Here is an 18,961-nt window from a genome sequence, read left to right as displayed (position 1 = left end):
TCATTACATCTACTGCTATGGGCAAGAATCCCTTAGAAGAAATGGAGCAGCCCTCATAGTCAACAAGAGTCCAAAATGCAGTATTTGGGTGCAATCTCAAAAATGACAGAATGATCTCTGTTCATCTCCAAGGCAAACCATTCAATATCACAGTAATCCAAGTCTATGCCCCAACCACTAATCCCAAAGAAGCTGAAGTTGAATGGTTCTATGAGGACCTACAAGACCTTCTAGAATTAATGCCAAAAATGATGTGCTTTTTCATCATAGGGGACTGGAATGCAAAAGCAGGAAGTCAATCAGACTATACTACAAAGCTACAGTCATCAGGACAGTATGGTACTGGCCCAAAGACAGAAATATAGATCAACAGAACAAAATAGAAAGCTCAGAGATGAATCCATGCAACTATGGACACTATATCTTTGACAAAGGAGGCAAAAATATACAGTGGAGAAAAGACAATATCTCTTTAACAAGTGGTCCTGGGAAAACTGGTCAACTACCTGTAAAAGAATGAAACTAGAACACTTTCTAAGACCATACACAAAAGTAAACTCAAAATGGATTAAAGATCTAAATTTAAGACCAGAAACTCTAAAACTCCTAGAGGAAAACATAGGCAGAACACTCTCTGACATAAATCACAGCAAGATCCTCTATGACACACCTCCCAGAGTAATGGAAATAAAAGCAAAAATAAACAAACAGGACCTAATTAAATTTAAAAGCCTTTGCACAACGAAGGAAACTATAAGCAAGGTGAAAAGACAGAATGGAAGAAAATAATAGCAAATGAAACAACTGACAAAGAATCGATCTCCAAAATATACAAGCAGCTCATGCAGCTCAATACCAGAAAAATAAATGACCAAATCAAAAAATGGGCCAAAGAACTAAACACACATTTCTCCAAAGAAGACATACAGATGGCTAACAAACACATGAAAAGGTGCTCAACATCACTCATTATCAGAGCAAGGCAAATCAAAACCACAATGAGGTACCATCTCATGCCAGTCAGAATGGTTGCCATCTAAAAGTCTACAAACAATAAATGCTGGATATGATGTGAAGTAAAGGGAACCTTCTTACACTGTTGATGGGAATGCAAACTAGTACAGCCACTATGGAGAACAGTGTGGAGATGCCTTAAAAAACTAGACAAAGAACTGCCATATGACCCATCAATCCCACTGCTGGGCATACACACCAAGGAAACCAGAATTGAAAGAGACACCTGTACCCCAATGTTCATTGCAACACTGTTTACAATAGCCAGGACATGGAAGCAACCTAGATGTCCATAGGCAGACGAATGGATAAGAAAGTTGTAGTACATATACACAATGGAATATTACTCAGCTATGAAAAAGAACACATTTGAGTCAGTTCCAATGAAGTGGATGAAACGAGCCTGTTGTGAAGTAAGTCAGAAAGAAAAACACCAATACAGTATATTAATGCACATATATGCAATTTAGAAAGATGGTAACGATGACCCTACACACAAGGGCAAAAGAGACACAGATGTAAAGAACAGACTTTTGGACTCTGTGGGAGAAGACGAGGGTGGGATGATGTGACAGAATAGCATTGAAACATGTATATTATCATATGTGAAATAGATGACCTGTCCAAGCTCGATGCATGAAACAGGGCACTCAAAGCTGGTGTACTGGGACAACCCAGAGGGATGGGATGGGGAGGGAAGTGGGAGGGGGGTTTGGGACAGGGGGACACAAGTACACAGTGTACCCCCGTGGCTGACTCATGTCAGTGTATGGCAAAAACCACCACAATATTGTAAAGTAATCCACCTCCAGTTAAAATAAATTAATTAATTTTTTTTAAAAGTAGGAAGTCAAGAGATACATGGAGTAACAGGCAAGTCTGGCCTTGGAGTACAAAATGAAGCAGGGCAAAGGTTAACAGAGTTTTGCAAAGAAAATGCACTGGTCATAGCAAACACCATTTTCCAACAACCCAAAAGAAGACTCTACACACGGACATCAAAAGATGGTCAATACCAAAATCAGATTGATTATGTTCTTTGTAGCCAAAGATAGAGAAGCTCTATACAGTCAGCAGAAACAAGACCAGGAGCTGACTGTGGCTCATATCATGACATCCTTATTGCAAAGTTCAGACTTCAATTGCAGAAAGTAGGGAAACCCCCTAGGCCATTCAGGTATGACCTAAATCAAATTCCTTATGATTATACAGTGGAAGTGACAAATAGATTCAAGGGATTAGATCTGATAAACAAAGTCTCTGAAAAACTATGGACAGAGGTTCCTAACACTGTACAGGAGGCCATGATCAAAACCATCCACCAAAATGAAATGCAGAAAGGCAAAAAGGTTGTCTGAGGAGGCCTTACAAATAGCTGAGAAAAGAAGGAAGCTAAAGGCAAAGGAGAAAAGGAAAAAGATATACCCATCTGAAAGCAAGGTTCCAAAGAATAGCAAAGAGATATAAGAAAAACCTCTTAAGTGAACAATGCAAAAAAAAAAAAAAAAAAAAAGAAACAATAGAATGGGAACGAATAGAGATCTCTTTAAGAAAATTAGAGATACCAAGGGAACATTTCATGCAAACATGGGCACAGTAAAGGACAGAAAAGGTATGGACCACTTCTGAAGCAATAGATATTAAGAAGAGGTGGCAAGAATACACAGAACTGTACAAAAGAGATCTTAATGACCCAGATAACCACGATGGTGTTATCACTCACCTAGAGCCAGACATCCTGGAATGTGATGTCAAATGGGCCTTAGGAACCATCACTACGAACAAAGCAAGTGGAGGTGATGGAATTCCAACTGAGCTATTTCAAGTCCTAAAGGATGATGCTCTTAAAATGCTGCACTCAATATGCTAGCAAATTTGGAAAACTCAGCAGTGGCCACAAGGACTGGAAAAGGTCAGTTTTCATTCCAATCCCAAAGAAAGGCACTGCCAAAGAATGTTCAAACTATTGCACAATTGCGCTCATCTCACATGCTAGCAAAGTAATGCTCAAAATTCTCCAAGTGAGGTTTCAACATACGTGAACCAAGAACTTCCAGATGTTCAAGCTGGATTTAGAAAAGGCAGAGGAACCAGAGATCAAATTGCCAACATCCACTGGATCATAGAAAAAGTAAGAGAGTCGAGAAAAACACCAACTTCAGCTTTATTGACCATGCCAAAGCCTTTGACTGTGTGGATCACAACAAACTGTTGGAAAATTCCCAAAAGATGGGAATACCAGACCACCTTACCTGCCTCCTGAGAAATCTGTATGAAGGTCAAGAAGCAACAGTTATAACCAGACATGGAACAACGGACTGGTTCTAAATTGAGAAAGGAGTACGTCAAGGCTATATATCATCACCGTGTTTACATAACTTATGTGCAGAGTACATCATGCGAAATGCCGGGCTGAATGAAGCACAAACTGGAATCAAGATTGCCGGGAGAAATATCAATAATCTCAGATTTGCAGATGACACCACCCTTATGGAAGAAAGTGAAGCAGAACTAAAGAGCCTCTTGATGAAAGTGAAAGAGGAAAGTTAAAAAGCTGACTTACAGCTCAACATTCAGAAAACGAAGATCATGGCATTCAATTCCATCACTTCATGGCAAATAGATGGAGAAACAATTGAAACAGTAACAGACTTTATTTTCTTGGGCTCCAAAATCACTGCACATGGTGACTGAAGCCATGAAATTCAAAGACTCTTGCTCCTTGAAAGAAAAGCTATGACCAACCTAGGCAGCATATTAAAAAGCAGGGACATTACTTTGCCAAAGAAGGTCCATCTAGTCAAAGCTATGGTTTTTCCAGTAGTCATGTATGGGTGTGAGAGTTGGGCCATAAAGAAAGCTGAGTGCCAAAGAATTAATGCTTTTGAACTGTGGTGTTGGAGAAGACTCTTGAGAGTCCCTTGGACCGCAAAGAGATTCAACCAGTCAATCCTAGAGGAAATCAGTCCTGAATATTCATTGGAAGGACTGATGCTGAAGCTAAAGCTCCAATACTTTGACCACCTGATGTGAAGAACTGACTTATTTGAAAAGACCCTTGATGCTGGGAAAGATTGAAGGTGGGAGGAGAAGAGGATGACAGAGGATGAGATGGTTGGATGGCATCACTGATTCAATGGACATGAGTAAGCTCTGGGAGTTAGTGATAACAGGGAAGCCTGGGGTATTGCAGTCCATGGGATCACAAAGAGTCAGACACAACTGAGCGACTGAACTGAACTGATAAGTGGAAAGAATATGAAGAAGAATAGCTATCTATATCTATATCAAGAATAGATGTCTATATCTATACCAGACCAGCTGGAATGTAAGGGATGCTGATGGTGACTAGTTCTAACTGTCAAGACTTCAATCAACTGAAGCCTGGAGTCTGCCACAGCCCAAGACCCTTAGTGAACACGCCTGTCAAGTTAACATGTTAGTCACTTACTCGTGTCTGACTCTTTGCAACCCCATGGACCACCAGGCTCCTCTGTCCGTGGGATTCTCCAGGCAAGAATACTGGAGTGGACTGCCACGCCCTCCTCTGGCGATCTTCCCCACTTAGGGATTGAACCCAGGTCTTCTGCTATGGGCAGATTGTTTACCGTCTGAGCCACCATGAAAGCCTGAACATGCCTGTACCCATAGATTAAAGCTTCCCCAAGTTTTCAGTTTAGAGAGACACTGCTCTGGAAAGATCCATGGTGTTCTCCATAGTTCTGCAAGTAATACACTTTTCCTTCCCATGAGCTTTGGCTGGGTTGTATCTTCTGGCTCAACACCCACCAAGAGGTAAACTCACTTTCCTGGTAAGATTTCTCTGTCCAGACTCCAAACCACCACTTGATACTAATTCTACAGTCAGCTGTCTTGCTTCCAATACATGGAAATCACGTTGTTTTTCTGTGAGCAAAGCTAGCTAAGGGCCAGAAACAGCGTCCCTATTTTATCTTGTGAAGCCAGTAGGTGTCAAGCAAACTCAGCTCTGTGGATCCTTTGTCCTCCAGTTCGATGCCCCGTTTTACAGAAAACACTTGCAAAGCTTTGAGGTTTTATTTATACCTCATTTCTGAAGGCTTTTAATACCTACATTAAATATACAGATGACTCATCAGTGCCACTTCTACTTTGAGGTTTAAAATCCTCCAAGTTTTTTCTAACATACTTATTCCATGCCTTGCGTTTAAATCTTTGACCATATGTTGTTTATCCTGTGTCTCATCAGAATTTAGTTAATTGCACCCTTTTCCCCTGAATAATGCAGTACTCATCATATAGAGTTCTTGCCAAAACTGGATTTGACAAGGTAGGGCACAAGTGGGCCTAAAAGAAAGTCCGGGAGCATGACTACAGTCTGGGGGAGCCGAGATTCCAGTTGAGGGCACTGGAAAGAAACATAGAGCCTGAGGACAACCCGCCCACTTGAGGATCCAGGCGTAAGAGGCCTTGCCTGAAAACAAGCAAAGAAAACGGCCAAGATGCGCCTGCGCGCTGGAGGCTTCTTGACAGACACGCCCCCAGAGTAGCCAATCCCCGAGCGGTTGGGTGGGGCCTCCATCGCTCTCCGCACCCTTCCGGCGCCTATTGGCCAGACTGCCTCGGTTGCAACGCCGATTGGTCGCTCGTGCCTGACAGGGTACAGGCCGGCTGCTCGCCCTTCACTTCGCCTCAGCGCGGGAGGACTGGACGTCGCCGAGCTACTAGCGCGCCCCAGGCCGGGTTGGGCAGCGCCTCAGGACAGCTGGTAGACTGTCGGGAACACACCCTGAACAAACCTCATAAACCCTTAGCCTGACGGCTTCAAATTCCAGGGTGGGAGGCCCCAAATCCCGTCAGCTTTGAGGAATTTGAGTCCTAACCTGAAGGAAGCTTGCGTCTCGTCAGCTTCAGGGACTACAAGTCCCTTCACCCGCAGAAACACCGAATCCCCTAGTGCTGCGACCCTCAAATACCTAGAGTAACCCCAGTTCCCCTCAGCCTGAGGCACCCTAAAAATAGCACCGCAAAGAAACCAAATTTCCTTAACCTCGGAGACCCTGAATACCTCAGCCTGGGAGCTCTTAAAACTCTTCCTTCTCAAGACCCCAACTGTCATGCCTGTTGGAGACCTAAAGCGCCTTAATAAGAAACCCCCGATTTCCTCAGCCTCAAAGATCCCAAGTTCTCTCACCTTGCGCATTCTACATCAGCCAAAAGATCCCCAGTCCCCTCTGTCTGAAGAGCCCAGTTCCTTCAGCCCGTGTGACCCAGCTCTCCTCAAGCCAAGTGACCTGTCCCTTAGACATAGAACCCACGTTATGCCCAGATTTTTCTGAGTCCCCAGGCGGAGGTCCTCAAAACCCTTCTTGGAGAAATATTCCCTCTCCTGCACTGAAACAGAGCCCTGATTTCAGCCTGACCCCAGTCCAGCAGTTAGGGGCTTCCAGGTCTCCTCAGGACTCCCTCCGTCACCCATAGACACGTCCCTCCCAGTGCCTTTCCTCGGAGGGGCTGAACTGCAGGGGAACCATAGAAACCAAATCTAGTTCACATCAGGCTGGTCTGTCACAGCTGGTCAGGGTCCGTCCATCCCACCAATACCCTCACCCCGACTCTCCCCTCACCTTCCTGCCCTGGACACTCCACCCAAGGAAGACAGACCAGGCTCTGGACAGTGGTCTGGGCTATCTCAGCACCTTCTTCTTCCACAGGCACCTTGGCCTTGAGAACTCCAATGGCCATGAGGCCGAACAGGTCTCCAGAGGAGAGCCCTGAGGGAGATGCCGGGAGAACAGAGTGGAAGCCCACGGTGAGAGGCAGAGGCGGCAAAGCTGGGCTCTAAGCCAGCTCTATAGGAAGGACACGGTGTTGGTCCCTGAGGGACCACAGACCGCTTGCCCGGGCAGCTGAGTGAAATTCTCTATGACCGTACACAGGATGGGAATGCCTGGTCCTGTCTGAGATAGTGGGGTGCAGTGGGACAAAACAGGACACTAGCATCGTCAACTGCTTTGTGTCCAGGGAGAGTTAGGAAAACGCTCAGTGTTTGTTCAGTTAAGCAGGACACAGTCGGGAAGGAAAGTCTTCATCCCTGCCTCACAGAGACCATCCAGTAGCTTCAGGCTACTCCCTGCACAAAAGGTGGAGGAAAAGGCCCAGCTCTAAGTTCTGACTTATATTAGTAAATTACTGATGAAATCTATTATTTTCCTTAGGCCAAAGATGCTTTCAAAGACATCTCTGTATACTTCTCCAAGGAAGAATGGGAAGAGATGGGAGAATGGGAAAAAATCCGATATATGAATGTGAAAAGGAACTATGAAGCACTGATTGCTATAGGTAACAGGAAGTGCTGGGTGCCTGTAAGCCTGGGAAACATGAAACAGGTCTTCACCCTCAGTGTTCACTTGGCCCTCTCTTAGGTGGCTTCATTTGCTCACAGTTGCCTTTTGTGTGGAGACTAACCTGGAGGAAATTTTTATTGTTCTGTACCAAAGGGAGGTTGACCCTGCAGCGCAGAGCTCACCTCTTGCCTTGTTCTAGATTCTCCCAGCCCATCCTACTGATTTCCCTGACTTTGTGACACTTTCCATTGCTTCTGTGCTTTGTTCCTCCTTCTTAGAACAAATATTTTGCTTCTTTCCAGGTTTCAGAGCCACTCGACCAGCTTTCATGCATCACCGCAGGAAGGTCATGACACTGCCCCAGGTAGATGACACTGAGGATTCTGATGAAGAATGGACACCAAGGAAGCAAGGTGAAGGGCCAGGAGGATTTAGCGGTGTCTTCCTGAAAACTACATCTCAGCCGCTAGCACAGAAAACATAATTTTCAGCATTCCGTAGTGGTTGTGGCTGAATATTGACATAAGCCTGAATGAAGATGAATGTATAGGTTTTCCAGTATAATTCTCAAAAGTTTTTGTTTAAAATTTATCATCCTTTTTAAAAAGAATTATTTTTGCTAAACATTCTTAATGAATGGCAGTTAAAGAAACCTTAGAAATAAATTCACCAAAGAGATTTAATATTAACCTCATAATTGGTTATTGAATTAAATCTCTTAGAAGAGGAAATGATTAACATATTATGTCAAGATACATTATTTATGTATGTATATAACACAACACATGATCTTCTTACCCTAAGGTGAAACTAATTCTTTGTTTTAATTCTGGGAGAGGGTTTGAGAGAACTATTTATTCTCCCTGATCTTTCCCACATTTCACTGACCAGAGACAGCATCACGTAAATAAAATGAAGTGCACTCTTTATACAATAGAAGTGAGCAGCTCACTTCTTCTTCTGCTGCTCAGTTTAGAAGAGTTAATCTTGCTAGACTGGAGAAAACAATTTAGATATTTCTATAATTCTCCATCTATGAATTTCTGTTCTCCCAGATTTTTAAAAATTATTTATTTAGTTTTGGCTGCACTGGATCTTTGTGGCTGTGCACAGGCTTTCTCTGGTTGCGGTGAGTGGCTTCTCGTTGCAGAGCACATGCAGGCTCAGTAATTTGTGACACTGTGCCCTCTGCATCGGCAGGCAGATTCTCATCCACTGTGCCACCCGGGAAGTCCCTCTGTTCCCTTAGGTTATTAAAACTAGTGAAAGGGATATGAAAAACAAACATTTGGTTGTCTGCAAAGGTTTTGACATGAAGAGAGATTCTTCATAGGGAATACATATGCCACGGTTCACCATACCTCTGCACATCTTTATTTACCTTCTTAACAATTTCTGAGTGTATGGTACACTCTTGCTAATTATGTACACATTAGTGTTAGTGGCCATAGTGTTAATCACTCCGTCGTGTCCAACTCTTTGCATACCCATGGACTGTAGCCCGCTAGGCTCCTCTGTCCATGGGACTCTCCAGGCAAGAATACTGGAATGGGTTGCCATTTCCTACTCCGGGTGATCTTCCCAACCCAGGGATCGAACCGCGTCTGTTGCATCTCCTGCATTGCAGGCAGATTCTTTACCGCTGAGCCACCGGGGATATATATACACATTGCTGTACAACAAATCTGTAGAACTTTTCCATCTTATGTGACTGAAGCCCTAACCCACTGAGGAACAATTCTCCAGTCCTTCCTCCTCATAGCCCTTGGCAACCATGATTATATTTTCTGTTTGCATGGATTTGATTAATTTAGATGCCTCATAGAAGTGGAATCAGGCAATATTTGTCGTTTTTGGATTGATTCATTTTACTTAGCATATCATCAAGACCCATCCCTGATGTAGCATATGACAGAATTCTTTTTTAAGGCTTAAAAACATTCCATTGTGTGCATGTGTATATAACAGATATAAGATATATCTTATATATAATCTTTGTTTATCCACCAGTGAACATTTAGATTGCTTCCACATCTCACCAACTGGGAATAATGCTGCAATGACCATAGATGTGCACACTATTTATTGAAGATCTTGCTTTCAATTTTTTATGGAAATATACTCTTGAGTTCGAGTGCTAGATCATACAGCAGTTCTAATTTTCTGAGGAAACCCCATACTGTTTTCTATGAAGGTTGCAACATTTTACATTTCCAACAATAGAGTATAAGGGTTCTAATTTCTCCATATCCTTACCAAACTTGCTATTGTCTTCTTATTCATATTGCCCATCACAGAAGGTTTCAATTTGTATTTCCCTATTGATTAGTAATATTGAGCATCTTTTCATATGTTTGTTGGCCATTTGTGTATCTTCTTTGGAGAAATGTCTATTTAATTCCGTCTCCCACTGTATTAGTCAGCTCAGACTGCCATAACAAAACAGACTGCATGCCTTAAACAACAGAAATTTGTTTTCTTACAATGCTGGAGCATGGAAGTTTGATATTGGGGTTCCATCGTGGTCAATCAGGTTCTCTTCCTGACTTATAGGAAGGCTTCATATTGGTGTATGCTTATTAACCCCTTATCAGATACATATTTTACAAATATTTTCTACCATCCTGTAGGTGGCCTTTTCACTCTGTTCACTGTGTCCTTTGCTGCACAGAGGTTTTAAGATTAATGTAATCTCATATGTCTATTTTTACTTCATTACTAATACTTGTGCACTTGGTACCATATCTAAGAAATCATTGCTGATTCAGTGTCATGAAGCTTCACCCTTGTTTTCCTCTAAGAGTCTTATCAAGTCTTGCATTTAGGTCTTTAATCCATTCTGAGTTGATTTTTCTTCATGATGTAAGATCTTCGTTATTTTGCGTATGGATATTTTGTTTCCCCAGCACCATTCGTTATAGGGATTAAACTTTCCCCATTGTCTTGACACCCTTGATGAAGATCATTATACCATGTATCCAAGAGTGTCAGTCAGTTCAGTCTCTCAGTCGTGTCCAACTCTTTGCGACCCCATGAATCGCAGCACGCCAGGCCTCCCTGTCCATCACCAACTCCCGGAGTTTACCCAAACCCATGTCCTTCGAGTCGGTGATGCCATCCAACCATCTCACCCTCTGTCGTCCCCTTCTCCTCCTGCCCTCAATCCTTCCCAGCATTAGGGCCTTTTCCAATGAGTCAACTCTTTGCATGAGGTAGCCAAAGTATTGGAGTTTCAGCTTCAACATCAGTCCTTCCAATGAACACCCAGGACTGATCTCCTTTAGGATGGACTGGTTGGATCTCCTTGCAGCCCAAGGGACTCTCAAGAGTCTTCTCCAACACCACAGTTCAAAAGCATCAATTCTGCGGTGCTCAGCTTTCTTTATAGTCCAACTCTCACATCCATACATGACCACTGGAAAAACCATAGCCTTGACTAGACGGACCTTTGTTGGCAAAGTAATGTCTCTGCTTTTAAATATGCTATCTAGGTTGATCATAACCTTCCTTCCAAAGAGTAAGCGTCTTTTAATTTCATGGCTGCAATCACCATCAGCAGTGATTTTGGAGCCCAAAAATATCAAGTCTGACACTGTTTCTACTGTTTCCCCATCTATTTCCCATGAAGTGATGGGACCAGATGCCATGATCTTAGTTTTCTGAACGTTGAGCTTTAAGCCAACTTTTTCACTCTCCTCTTTCACTTTCATCAAGAGGCTCTTTAGTTCTTCTTCGGTTTCTGCCATAAGGGTGGTGTCATCTGCATATCTGAGGTTATTGATATTTCTCCCAGTAATCTTGATTCCAGCTTGTGTTTCTTCCAGCCCAGCGTTTCTCATGATGTACTCTGCATATAAGTTAAATAAGCAGGGTGACAATATAGAGCCTTGACATACTCCTTTTCCTATTTGGAACCAGTCTTTTGTTCCATGTCCAGTTCTAACTGTTGCTTCCTGACCTGCATACAGGTTTCTCAAGAGGCAGGTCAGATATCTGGTATTCCCATCTCTTTCAGAATTTTCCACAGTTTATTGTGATCCACACAGTCAAAAGCTTTGGCATAGTCAATAAAGCAGAAATAGAAGTTTTTTCTGGAACTCTCTCGCTTTTTCGATGATCCAGCGGATGTTGGCAATTTGATCTCTGGTTCCTCTGCCTTTTCTAAAACCAGCTTGAACATCTGGAAGTTCATGGTTCACGTATTGTTGAAGCCTGGCTTGATTTCTGTTTATTTCTGGCTGTCTATTCTGTTCCATTGATTGACATGTCTGTCTTTATGCCAAAGGGCTTCCTCAGTGGCTCAGCAGGTGAAGAATCTGCCTTCAGTGCAAGAGACACAGGAGATGCAGGTTCAATCCACGGGTTAAGAAGAGCCCCTGGAGACGGAAATGGCAACCCGGTCCAGTAGTCTTGTCTGAGAAATCCCCTGGACAGAGGAGCCTGGTGGACTACAGTCCAAAAGGTCACAAAGAGTCAACGTGACTGAGTGACTAAGCACACCCTTTATGCCAAAACTACACTCTTTTGGTTCCTGTACTTTTGTAATATGTTCTGAAATCAGAGGCCTCCAGCTTTGCTGTTCTTTCTAAGATTGTTTTGCCTATTTGGGGTCCTCTGAGATTCGGTATTAACTGTAGGATGGATTTTCTATATCAGAAAAAAATTCCATTGGGATTTTAATAGGAATTGCATTGAATCTTTAAATTGCTTTGGGTAGTATGAACAGCTTAATAATATTAAGTCTCCAAATCCATAAACATGAGATGCCTTTCTATTTACTTGTGTCAGATTCCTTTCAGCAATACTTTTGTAGTTTTCAATGTATAAGTCTTTCATCTCCTTAAGTTTACTCCCAATTATTTCATTCTTTTTGATGCTATTATAAATAAGATTATTGGGACTTCTCTGGTGGTCCAGAGGCTAAGACTCCACACTCTCAATGCAGAGAACTTGGGTTCAGTCCCTGGTCAGGGAACTAGATCCCACATGCTGCACGAAGACCTGGCACAAATAAATAAATAAAAATAAATATTTTTTAAAATTTAAACTTAGATCTTGAATATAGTTTTAAAAAAATAAAAAATAAATAGGATTGTTTTCTTATTTTCCTTTTTGGAATGGTCATTGTTCATGCATGGAAAGATATTTGAATGTTGATTTTGTATCGTGCAACTTTCTGTGCAGGTTTTTTTTGTGTGTGGAATTTTAAAGATTTTTCTATACATAAAATCATGTCCTCTGTGAACAGACATAATTTTACCTCTTTCTTTCCAAATGGAAGCCTTTTGTTTCCCTTTCTAACCTAATGCCCTGGCTAGAACTTCTAACATTATGGTGAATAGAAATGCTGAGAATGGGCACCCTTGCCTTTTTTTCTGGATCTTAGAGAAGTTTTCAGTTTTTCACTGATGACTATGATGTTAGAGGTAGACTTTTCATATATGACCTTTATTATATTCCAGTCACTTCCTTCTATGTCTACTTTGTTGAGTATTTTTGTCATGAAAGGCTAGTAAGTTTATTAGATACTTTATGGACATCAGATGAGGCACAGATGAAGTTTCATATATTTTTTTAATTTTAAGAAAATTATGTAATGCTCCCAGTGGAAGCATAGGAGTTGATGATACAGAAATCATTTTCCATTCCTCCTTTGGTAATCCTTGTCCTTGTCACTCTCTGGCTCAGAATTATGTGTCCTCAATTAGAATGCCCAGAGTTTGGAAACATTTACCAACCAAAACACTGATTCTCATCATTTTTTAGGTAAACCTTCTAGGATGGCCTTCAGAGTGGGGCACAGTAAACACCAGAAGGTGAGTATTTCCCAAATCCTGTTGCCAAAATATCTTCCTCATGGATCCAGTCACAGGTGAGGATAGGAGAAAACACAGAGCTCCTGGAGCCTGCTGCCTTCCTGTCCTGAGTCTTTAGCACCATGTCTGATATCATCACCATCTTTACAGTTAGTAAGAACAGCAACAATAGTAGGCTGTCCTATTGTTTCATTATTTTCACAATATTTAAGACTTTAAGCATTTTATGTGAATAAACTTACTTAAACCTTAAAACAATCCTACAGTACCTATAAGTAGGTATATAGCTATCACCATTATCGATCACAAAACTGAGGTAAAAAAACGATTTATTATATGCCTGAGATCACAGTATCACTGGTAGTGCAATCTAATCCAAAGCACTTTTTCTAAACTCCTTACAAAATGATTACAACTTACATAGTTTTATGAAGTTTATTCATACATCTTTATATCATTCATCTGAGAGATGTTTTCAACCTCAGTTCTTTTGTGCTGTGCTAGGGAGGGATATGCTAAGACATCTGACTAAAGGAAGCTTAAGGACATGCTGGGCAGCTTGTAGAGTGGATGGTCTAAGATGAAGAAGCTTAAGGACATGCTGGGCAGTGTGTAGAGTGGACAGTCCAGGATGATGAAGGTGACAGGATCCCTACCTCAGAGCCTCCCACTCCAATAAGAGGAAGCAACTCGCAACCCTGACAAGCTTCAGGTTTATGACTGAAAAGCAACAAATAAGAAAGTAACTGAAGGACTTTCACATAGGTTACCCACTTTTGAGTAGAAACTCATCATCTGGGCATCACTTCAAATGCTCGTTCTTGCAGGAGGAAGTCACAAGTCCTGCCCCTGAGCTCTCATTAGGCAACTCTCCTGTTTGGGATCATTTGTTTAGCCTGCCCAGTGTTGTGAGCTGTGAGAGCCTGGCCCATACCCATTAATTCTCAGAAGACCAGGCCCAGCTCAAAGCCCCCGAGGGCCCCCTGAATGTTTTGTGAATGAGTGACTCCACATTTAAACATTCACCTAGGAGTGAGAAGGTCAAAGAATGCTAAACATAGTATCTGTGAGCTAGACTTCAAACATAGAGGCAGTTGAAGGGATAAATTGATGGCACGGATGTACACTCACATTCATACTGTACTAAATAGCTCACACAATGATTTGTTGAAATGTTATTAAATTTCATGTCCACTGTAACATTAAGAATTAGCATGTATACCAATTTATGGATCAAGAAACTGAGGAGAACCAGCTAGTCATACAGCCTTGTTCAAGCAGAATTGATAAGGCCAGATACTTTAATTCCAAACGTTGTCTCTAGGACATGGCAACCTGCAACTTTCAGCTCGTTTTCTTTATTGTCTAAATGTGTTTCTGCCGATCATCTTTTCTCTTCTCAATCTCACTCCTTTGTCACCTTATTTTCCAGATGTGTTTTGTCCCCTCTGTAATTTTCCATACTTCCTCATCCATTAAAGGTCCACTAATTAATAGAAAACCCCTCGGATTTCTCTATGAGCACTTACCCTCTTCTTTCCCTGACCTCCAGCTATTCTCCCTGCCTTGCTCTCACTTTTATGCAGAAAGTTGAAGGGAAAGAACCTTAAGATATGAATTCTAGTTTTGTTTCACTACCCACTTAGGTCCTTATTTTACACTCCTGTGTTCAGAAGCCCCCCTCCACCAGGTATTTCCAAGAATTGTCAAAGTATTAACTAAAGTCATGCATGTGAAAACACTTCATAAAGTCCTAAAGAACTAAAGAAATGCATGTTGTCTTTTACTCACGTGGAAGGGAATGTCCAAGGCACCATTAAGTAAGAAATCTAGTTTGAAGGAATTGCCGGGAGCAGCAAAATTGCTGAAGACAAGTGGCTCCAAGCAGGCTCAGAAACCGGTGCCCCCTCCCAGAAAAGCAAGGACCGCTGGACAGCACCCCAGACAAAAAGTCGGTAAGAGAAAATTTGGGGAGTTCCTCTAATTAGTTCTCTAATCCCTGTAGAAAACCTAATAAGTATGGCCTGGGTGTGTGGCGTGGACTTTGGGTAGGCTTGGGTTTAAGCTGGACTGATCTGAGACATGAAGTTAGCAATGGGGCCTTGGGAAAATCTTATACATTTTCTGAGGTCCTGATTGCTCATCTGTAAAGTGAAGATAAGGTTACATAACTCATACAGTGTTTGAAAGCATTACATTAAATGCAAAAGTGCTGACACTTTTTTGAACTAAAAGTAGTTCAGGAAATCCAGCTGTGATGATAGGGACCATGCTTTGTTAGTGTTTATGCCCAGACCTCTGCTCAATGCCTTACATGTCATGTCAAAGCCTTAACATATATTTTCTGAGTAGATGTGTCAGTGAACTATTTCCTAAGTAAGAAGGTTGGGAAGTTAAACCTACTAACGGGAAGTTCAGGAAGCTTACAATGAACTGGGCATCTGTGGTCAGTGTGGAGCCTCAGTCTCCTGAACCAGTAGTTAAACGGAGAGGAAACAAAGGATAGAGAAGGGACTTCCTGGCGGTTAAGTGGTTCAGACTCCACGCTGCCACTGCAGGAGGTGGGGGTTCCATTCCTGGTTGGGGAACTAAGATCCCACAAACCATGCAGCGTGGCCAAGAAATAAATAATGTAACCTTAAAACATAAAATTACAAAAGTAAAAGTTTGAAAAATACATGTAAAAATACACGTAAACAAGTTTTAACAAAGTATATAGATGGACAGGTAGGAGATCTCACACTTTCTGATAAAACAGGGACTAACTCTCCAGACCCCACCAGCCTTTCTTGCCTTCTGTTCTTCATCTTAGAACTCAGAAGAAAGGAGACTGGAGATTTACTCACACCTGCTCTAACCACCCCCTGTGCTGCCTCCCATATGCAGAGAGCTCCAGGCCAGGCACCCCAAACTTAACAGACCCTTTCCCCTCACAGGGAGCTGCTCAGGAGATTCCACTTAAGTCATCAGTCTTATCTCTCAGTAGGGTAAAGTATCTGTGGCCACTGTAACATGACTTTTCAGATACTTACACGCAGGGAAAGGTCCCTGCAGATCCACCTCTATCAGGAGAGACGCTGCTTCTAATGCTGCTGGAAGGTCCCTAGTCTGGGTGATATATAGAAAAGGCCCTTGACACAAGCTTCCTGGATTTCTCTAGATGTAGAGAATAAGAATGGAATGGAAAAGTGGACTGTAAAGACACACTTGATGGGAGACAAATCGTGCGCTGTCAACACTAAGATGATTAGTGGGCAGGCCTTACCATGGCAAGCCAGCTACCTGACCAAAAGCTTCCTCTTTCAGCAGAACCGAAGCCCAAGATCCACCCACGTGCCTCCTGCTCTCTGGCCTTCTCCAGTCAGAAATGCCTCAGCCAGCACATCCAACACAATCACCCCTCTCAGACACTCCTGAGACCATCTAAAAGAGACCACCTCCAAGCAGAGGATCCCTGCCCAGGCAATCAAAATCAGCAGCAGCGATATTCTGATACACACAGCCAGAGTGACAAACCTGAGGGTCGCGAGGCCAAAGAAAGGCCCCAACCTTTGCTGAAAAGCATAAGGCTGAAGAGGATTTCAAGGGCCTCTTCCTACTCACCCAGAGGACAAGTAGAGGGTTCTGGGGTGCATGAGAGAATGACAGAAGAGCCCAGCACAAGCCAGAAACTGAATCCAGAGGACACAGGCAAATCATTCATGGGGGCAGGGGTCTCAGGGATTATGAGAGTCAAGTACGGAGAGTGTGGGCAAGTCTCCAAGGATAGGTCAAGTCTCATCATACACGAGAGGACACACACAGGGGAGAAGCCCTATGTTTGCGGGGAGTGTGGGCGAAGCTTCAGTCGGAAGTCCAATCTCATCAGACACCAGAGGACACACACAGGGGAGAAGCCCTATGTTTGCGGGGAGTGTGGGCGAAGCTTCAGTCAGAAGGCCCATTTCATCTCACACCAGAGGACACACACAGGGGAGAAGCCCTATGTTTGTGGGGAGTGTGGGCAAAGCTTCCGTTGGAAGTCCCTCCTCATCAGACACCAAAGGATACACACAGGGGAGAAGCCCTATATTTGCAGGGAGTGTGAGTGAGTCATGACCAACAAACCACATCTTAGCCACAGGAGGATTACTGCAGCCACCCCATGCCTCAGCTCTAAGGGGGCCTCAGAGGAGGTCTATGACCTGTTACTGTCCCCAAGAGTATGAGGAGAGACTTCCCAGGTGGTCCAGTGGCCAAGACTCCAATGCAGAGACCCATGTTCAATACCTGATTTGGGAACTGGCTCCCACTCGCTGCAACTAAGATACAGCACAGCTGAATAAATAAATATGTAAATAAATATTTGAAAGAAAGAGTGTGATAGGCACAGAATTAGTTGATTAAATAGACCTTTATGACACTTTCACTTTATGACACTTTCATGACAGGAAAGGAGGTAGATAAACAGCAGAGGGTTTCTTAAGTGTTCTGGAGATGTTCATGCCAATTGCCTTCGTGGTTTTTTGTACTCCTCTTCTAATAAATTTTGTCTCCAAACAAATCTGAAGCCCAGACTATGTACTTATTCCCCGCGTATTACTGAGAGCAGTGGGGTCCAGTGGTAGCTGAACCCCTGGGAAGGCATAATTCTGGAGCCAACTCAGTTAGGCCACTGGACAGTCAGTTCCTGGGTCCAGGGAGAGGAATCTAGGGTTTGAGACAGACTCACCAGAGAAGAGAACTCCCTGGCCTCCTGGGAAGTGTGGCCTCTCCTCCTTATAGGCCTCGACTCTCCTTTGGCCTCTCCTGGTTGCCCTCTGGTTTCCTCTGACTTCTGTAGCCTCAAAGTGAAGGCCTTGTGCACCTGACTGTGTGCGTGTGTGTGTACCTGGCTCAGCCTGGGCCATCTGGTCTTTGCCGCTCCCTCAGAGTCATCACAGCATCTGGACTCCAGGTTCGACCACAGGGGTCCAGTTCTCAGCCCTGCCCTCAGCAGCTGTGTGACCTGGGGCAAGATGCTCAGCCTCTCTGTGTCTCTGTTCTCATCTGTGACACACGGTGGAGGCAGCAGCATTTTAGTCTGATGCATGAGCACAGGGAGAATCTGGCAGAGGCTGGCTGAGGATGCAAGCCCCACCTTTGCTGTTCTTTGTGTTTTTTTCTTTACCCTTTTCTTATTTTTTAATTGAAGGATAATTGCTTTACAGAATTTTGTTTTCTGCATGTCCTTCAGCCCCCACACCTTCCAGCTCTTCAGAGCTAGACGAGGAAGGGGCCGTTTAGGCACTTGGCTGCCCTGAGGAGTGGGTGTGAGGTCAGGGGTGCTAAGGGAGGGCGACCTCCCTTCCCACCACAGCCGTTCCTGCTGAGCTGGGCAGCCCCAGAGCCCCTCCACGGACAGGCAGTGCCGACAGTCGTCCGCCCTGCCGATAACAGAGCCTGGAGTCGCGTGTCCAGGAAGTCCCTGTCCGGCCTCCATCCCACCCCCACACGGAGGGTCCTCGAAGCCCACACAGCAGCTTCTCTATGCACGGGCCTCGTACCTGTGTCCATGTGCTCTTGTCAACGCTGTAGAGACCTTGAAATTCTTAACTATGGAATAGTTCTTCCTTACACGTCCCTTTTATGAGTGAAGTCTGATGGACCCCGGGGTGTGCTGTGAGCAGAGCAGATACGCACAGCACGGGTCCCAGGGGTGACCAGGCTGCACGAGGGGACGAGGTGGGCACAAAGGCCCCCCAGTGAGTGAAGGTGGGGACCGCATCAGGAAGCCACGCTTGCTTTGACCCAGAACGGAGCTCCGACACAGAGTGGAAGCAATGG

General features: G+C 43.6%; 1 protein-coding gene across 2 annotated transcripts; it reads left to right on the top strand.

Annotated features, from left to right (window-relative positions):
- Nucleotides 1–5,587: 5,587 nt before the first annotated feature.
- On the top strand, nucleotides 5,588–17,699 carry LOC145510414 (histone-lysine N-methyltransferase PRDM9-like). 2 transcript variants are annotated; one of them, XM_081501539.1, is made up of 7 exons: nucleotides 5,588–5,761; nucleotides 6,708–6,805; nucleotides 7,212–7,335; nucleotides 7,643–7,753; nucleotides 13,107–13,156; nucleotides 14,955–15,111; nucleotides 16,463–17,699. In XM_081501539.1, exons 2-7 carry the CDS (start codon nucleotides 6,731–6,733, stop codon nucleotides 17,245–17,247), a joined length of 1,302 nt encoding a protein of 433 aa, XP_081357665.1. In that variant the 5' UTR covers nucleotides 5,588–5,761; nucleotides 6,708–6,730; the 3' UTR covers nucleotides 17,248–17,699. The 2 variants fall into 2 exon arrangements, with proteins under 2 accessions (XP_081357665.1, XP_081357666.1); XM_081501540.1 differs by having other exon boundaries at nucleotides 5,608–5,761; nucleotides 16,466–17,699.
- Nucleotides 17,700–18,961: the final 1,262 nt, after the last annotated feature.

This window comes from Giraffa tippelskirchi, chromosome 6, assembly GCF_054371585.1.
Source record: "Giraffa tippelskirchi isolate mGirTip1 chromosome 6, T2T-mGirTip1v1.2.pri, whole genome shotgun sequence".
Taxonomy (NCBI): Eukaryota; Metazoa; Chordata; class Mammalia; order Artiodactyla; family Giraffidae; genus Giraffa; species Giraffa tippelskirchi.
The sequence above is the reverse complement of the archived record's forward strand: the minus strand, read 5'-3'. Positions and strand labels throughout refer to the sequence as shown.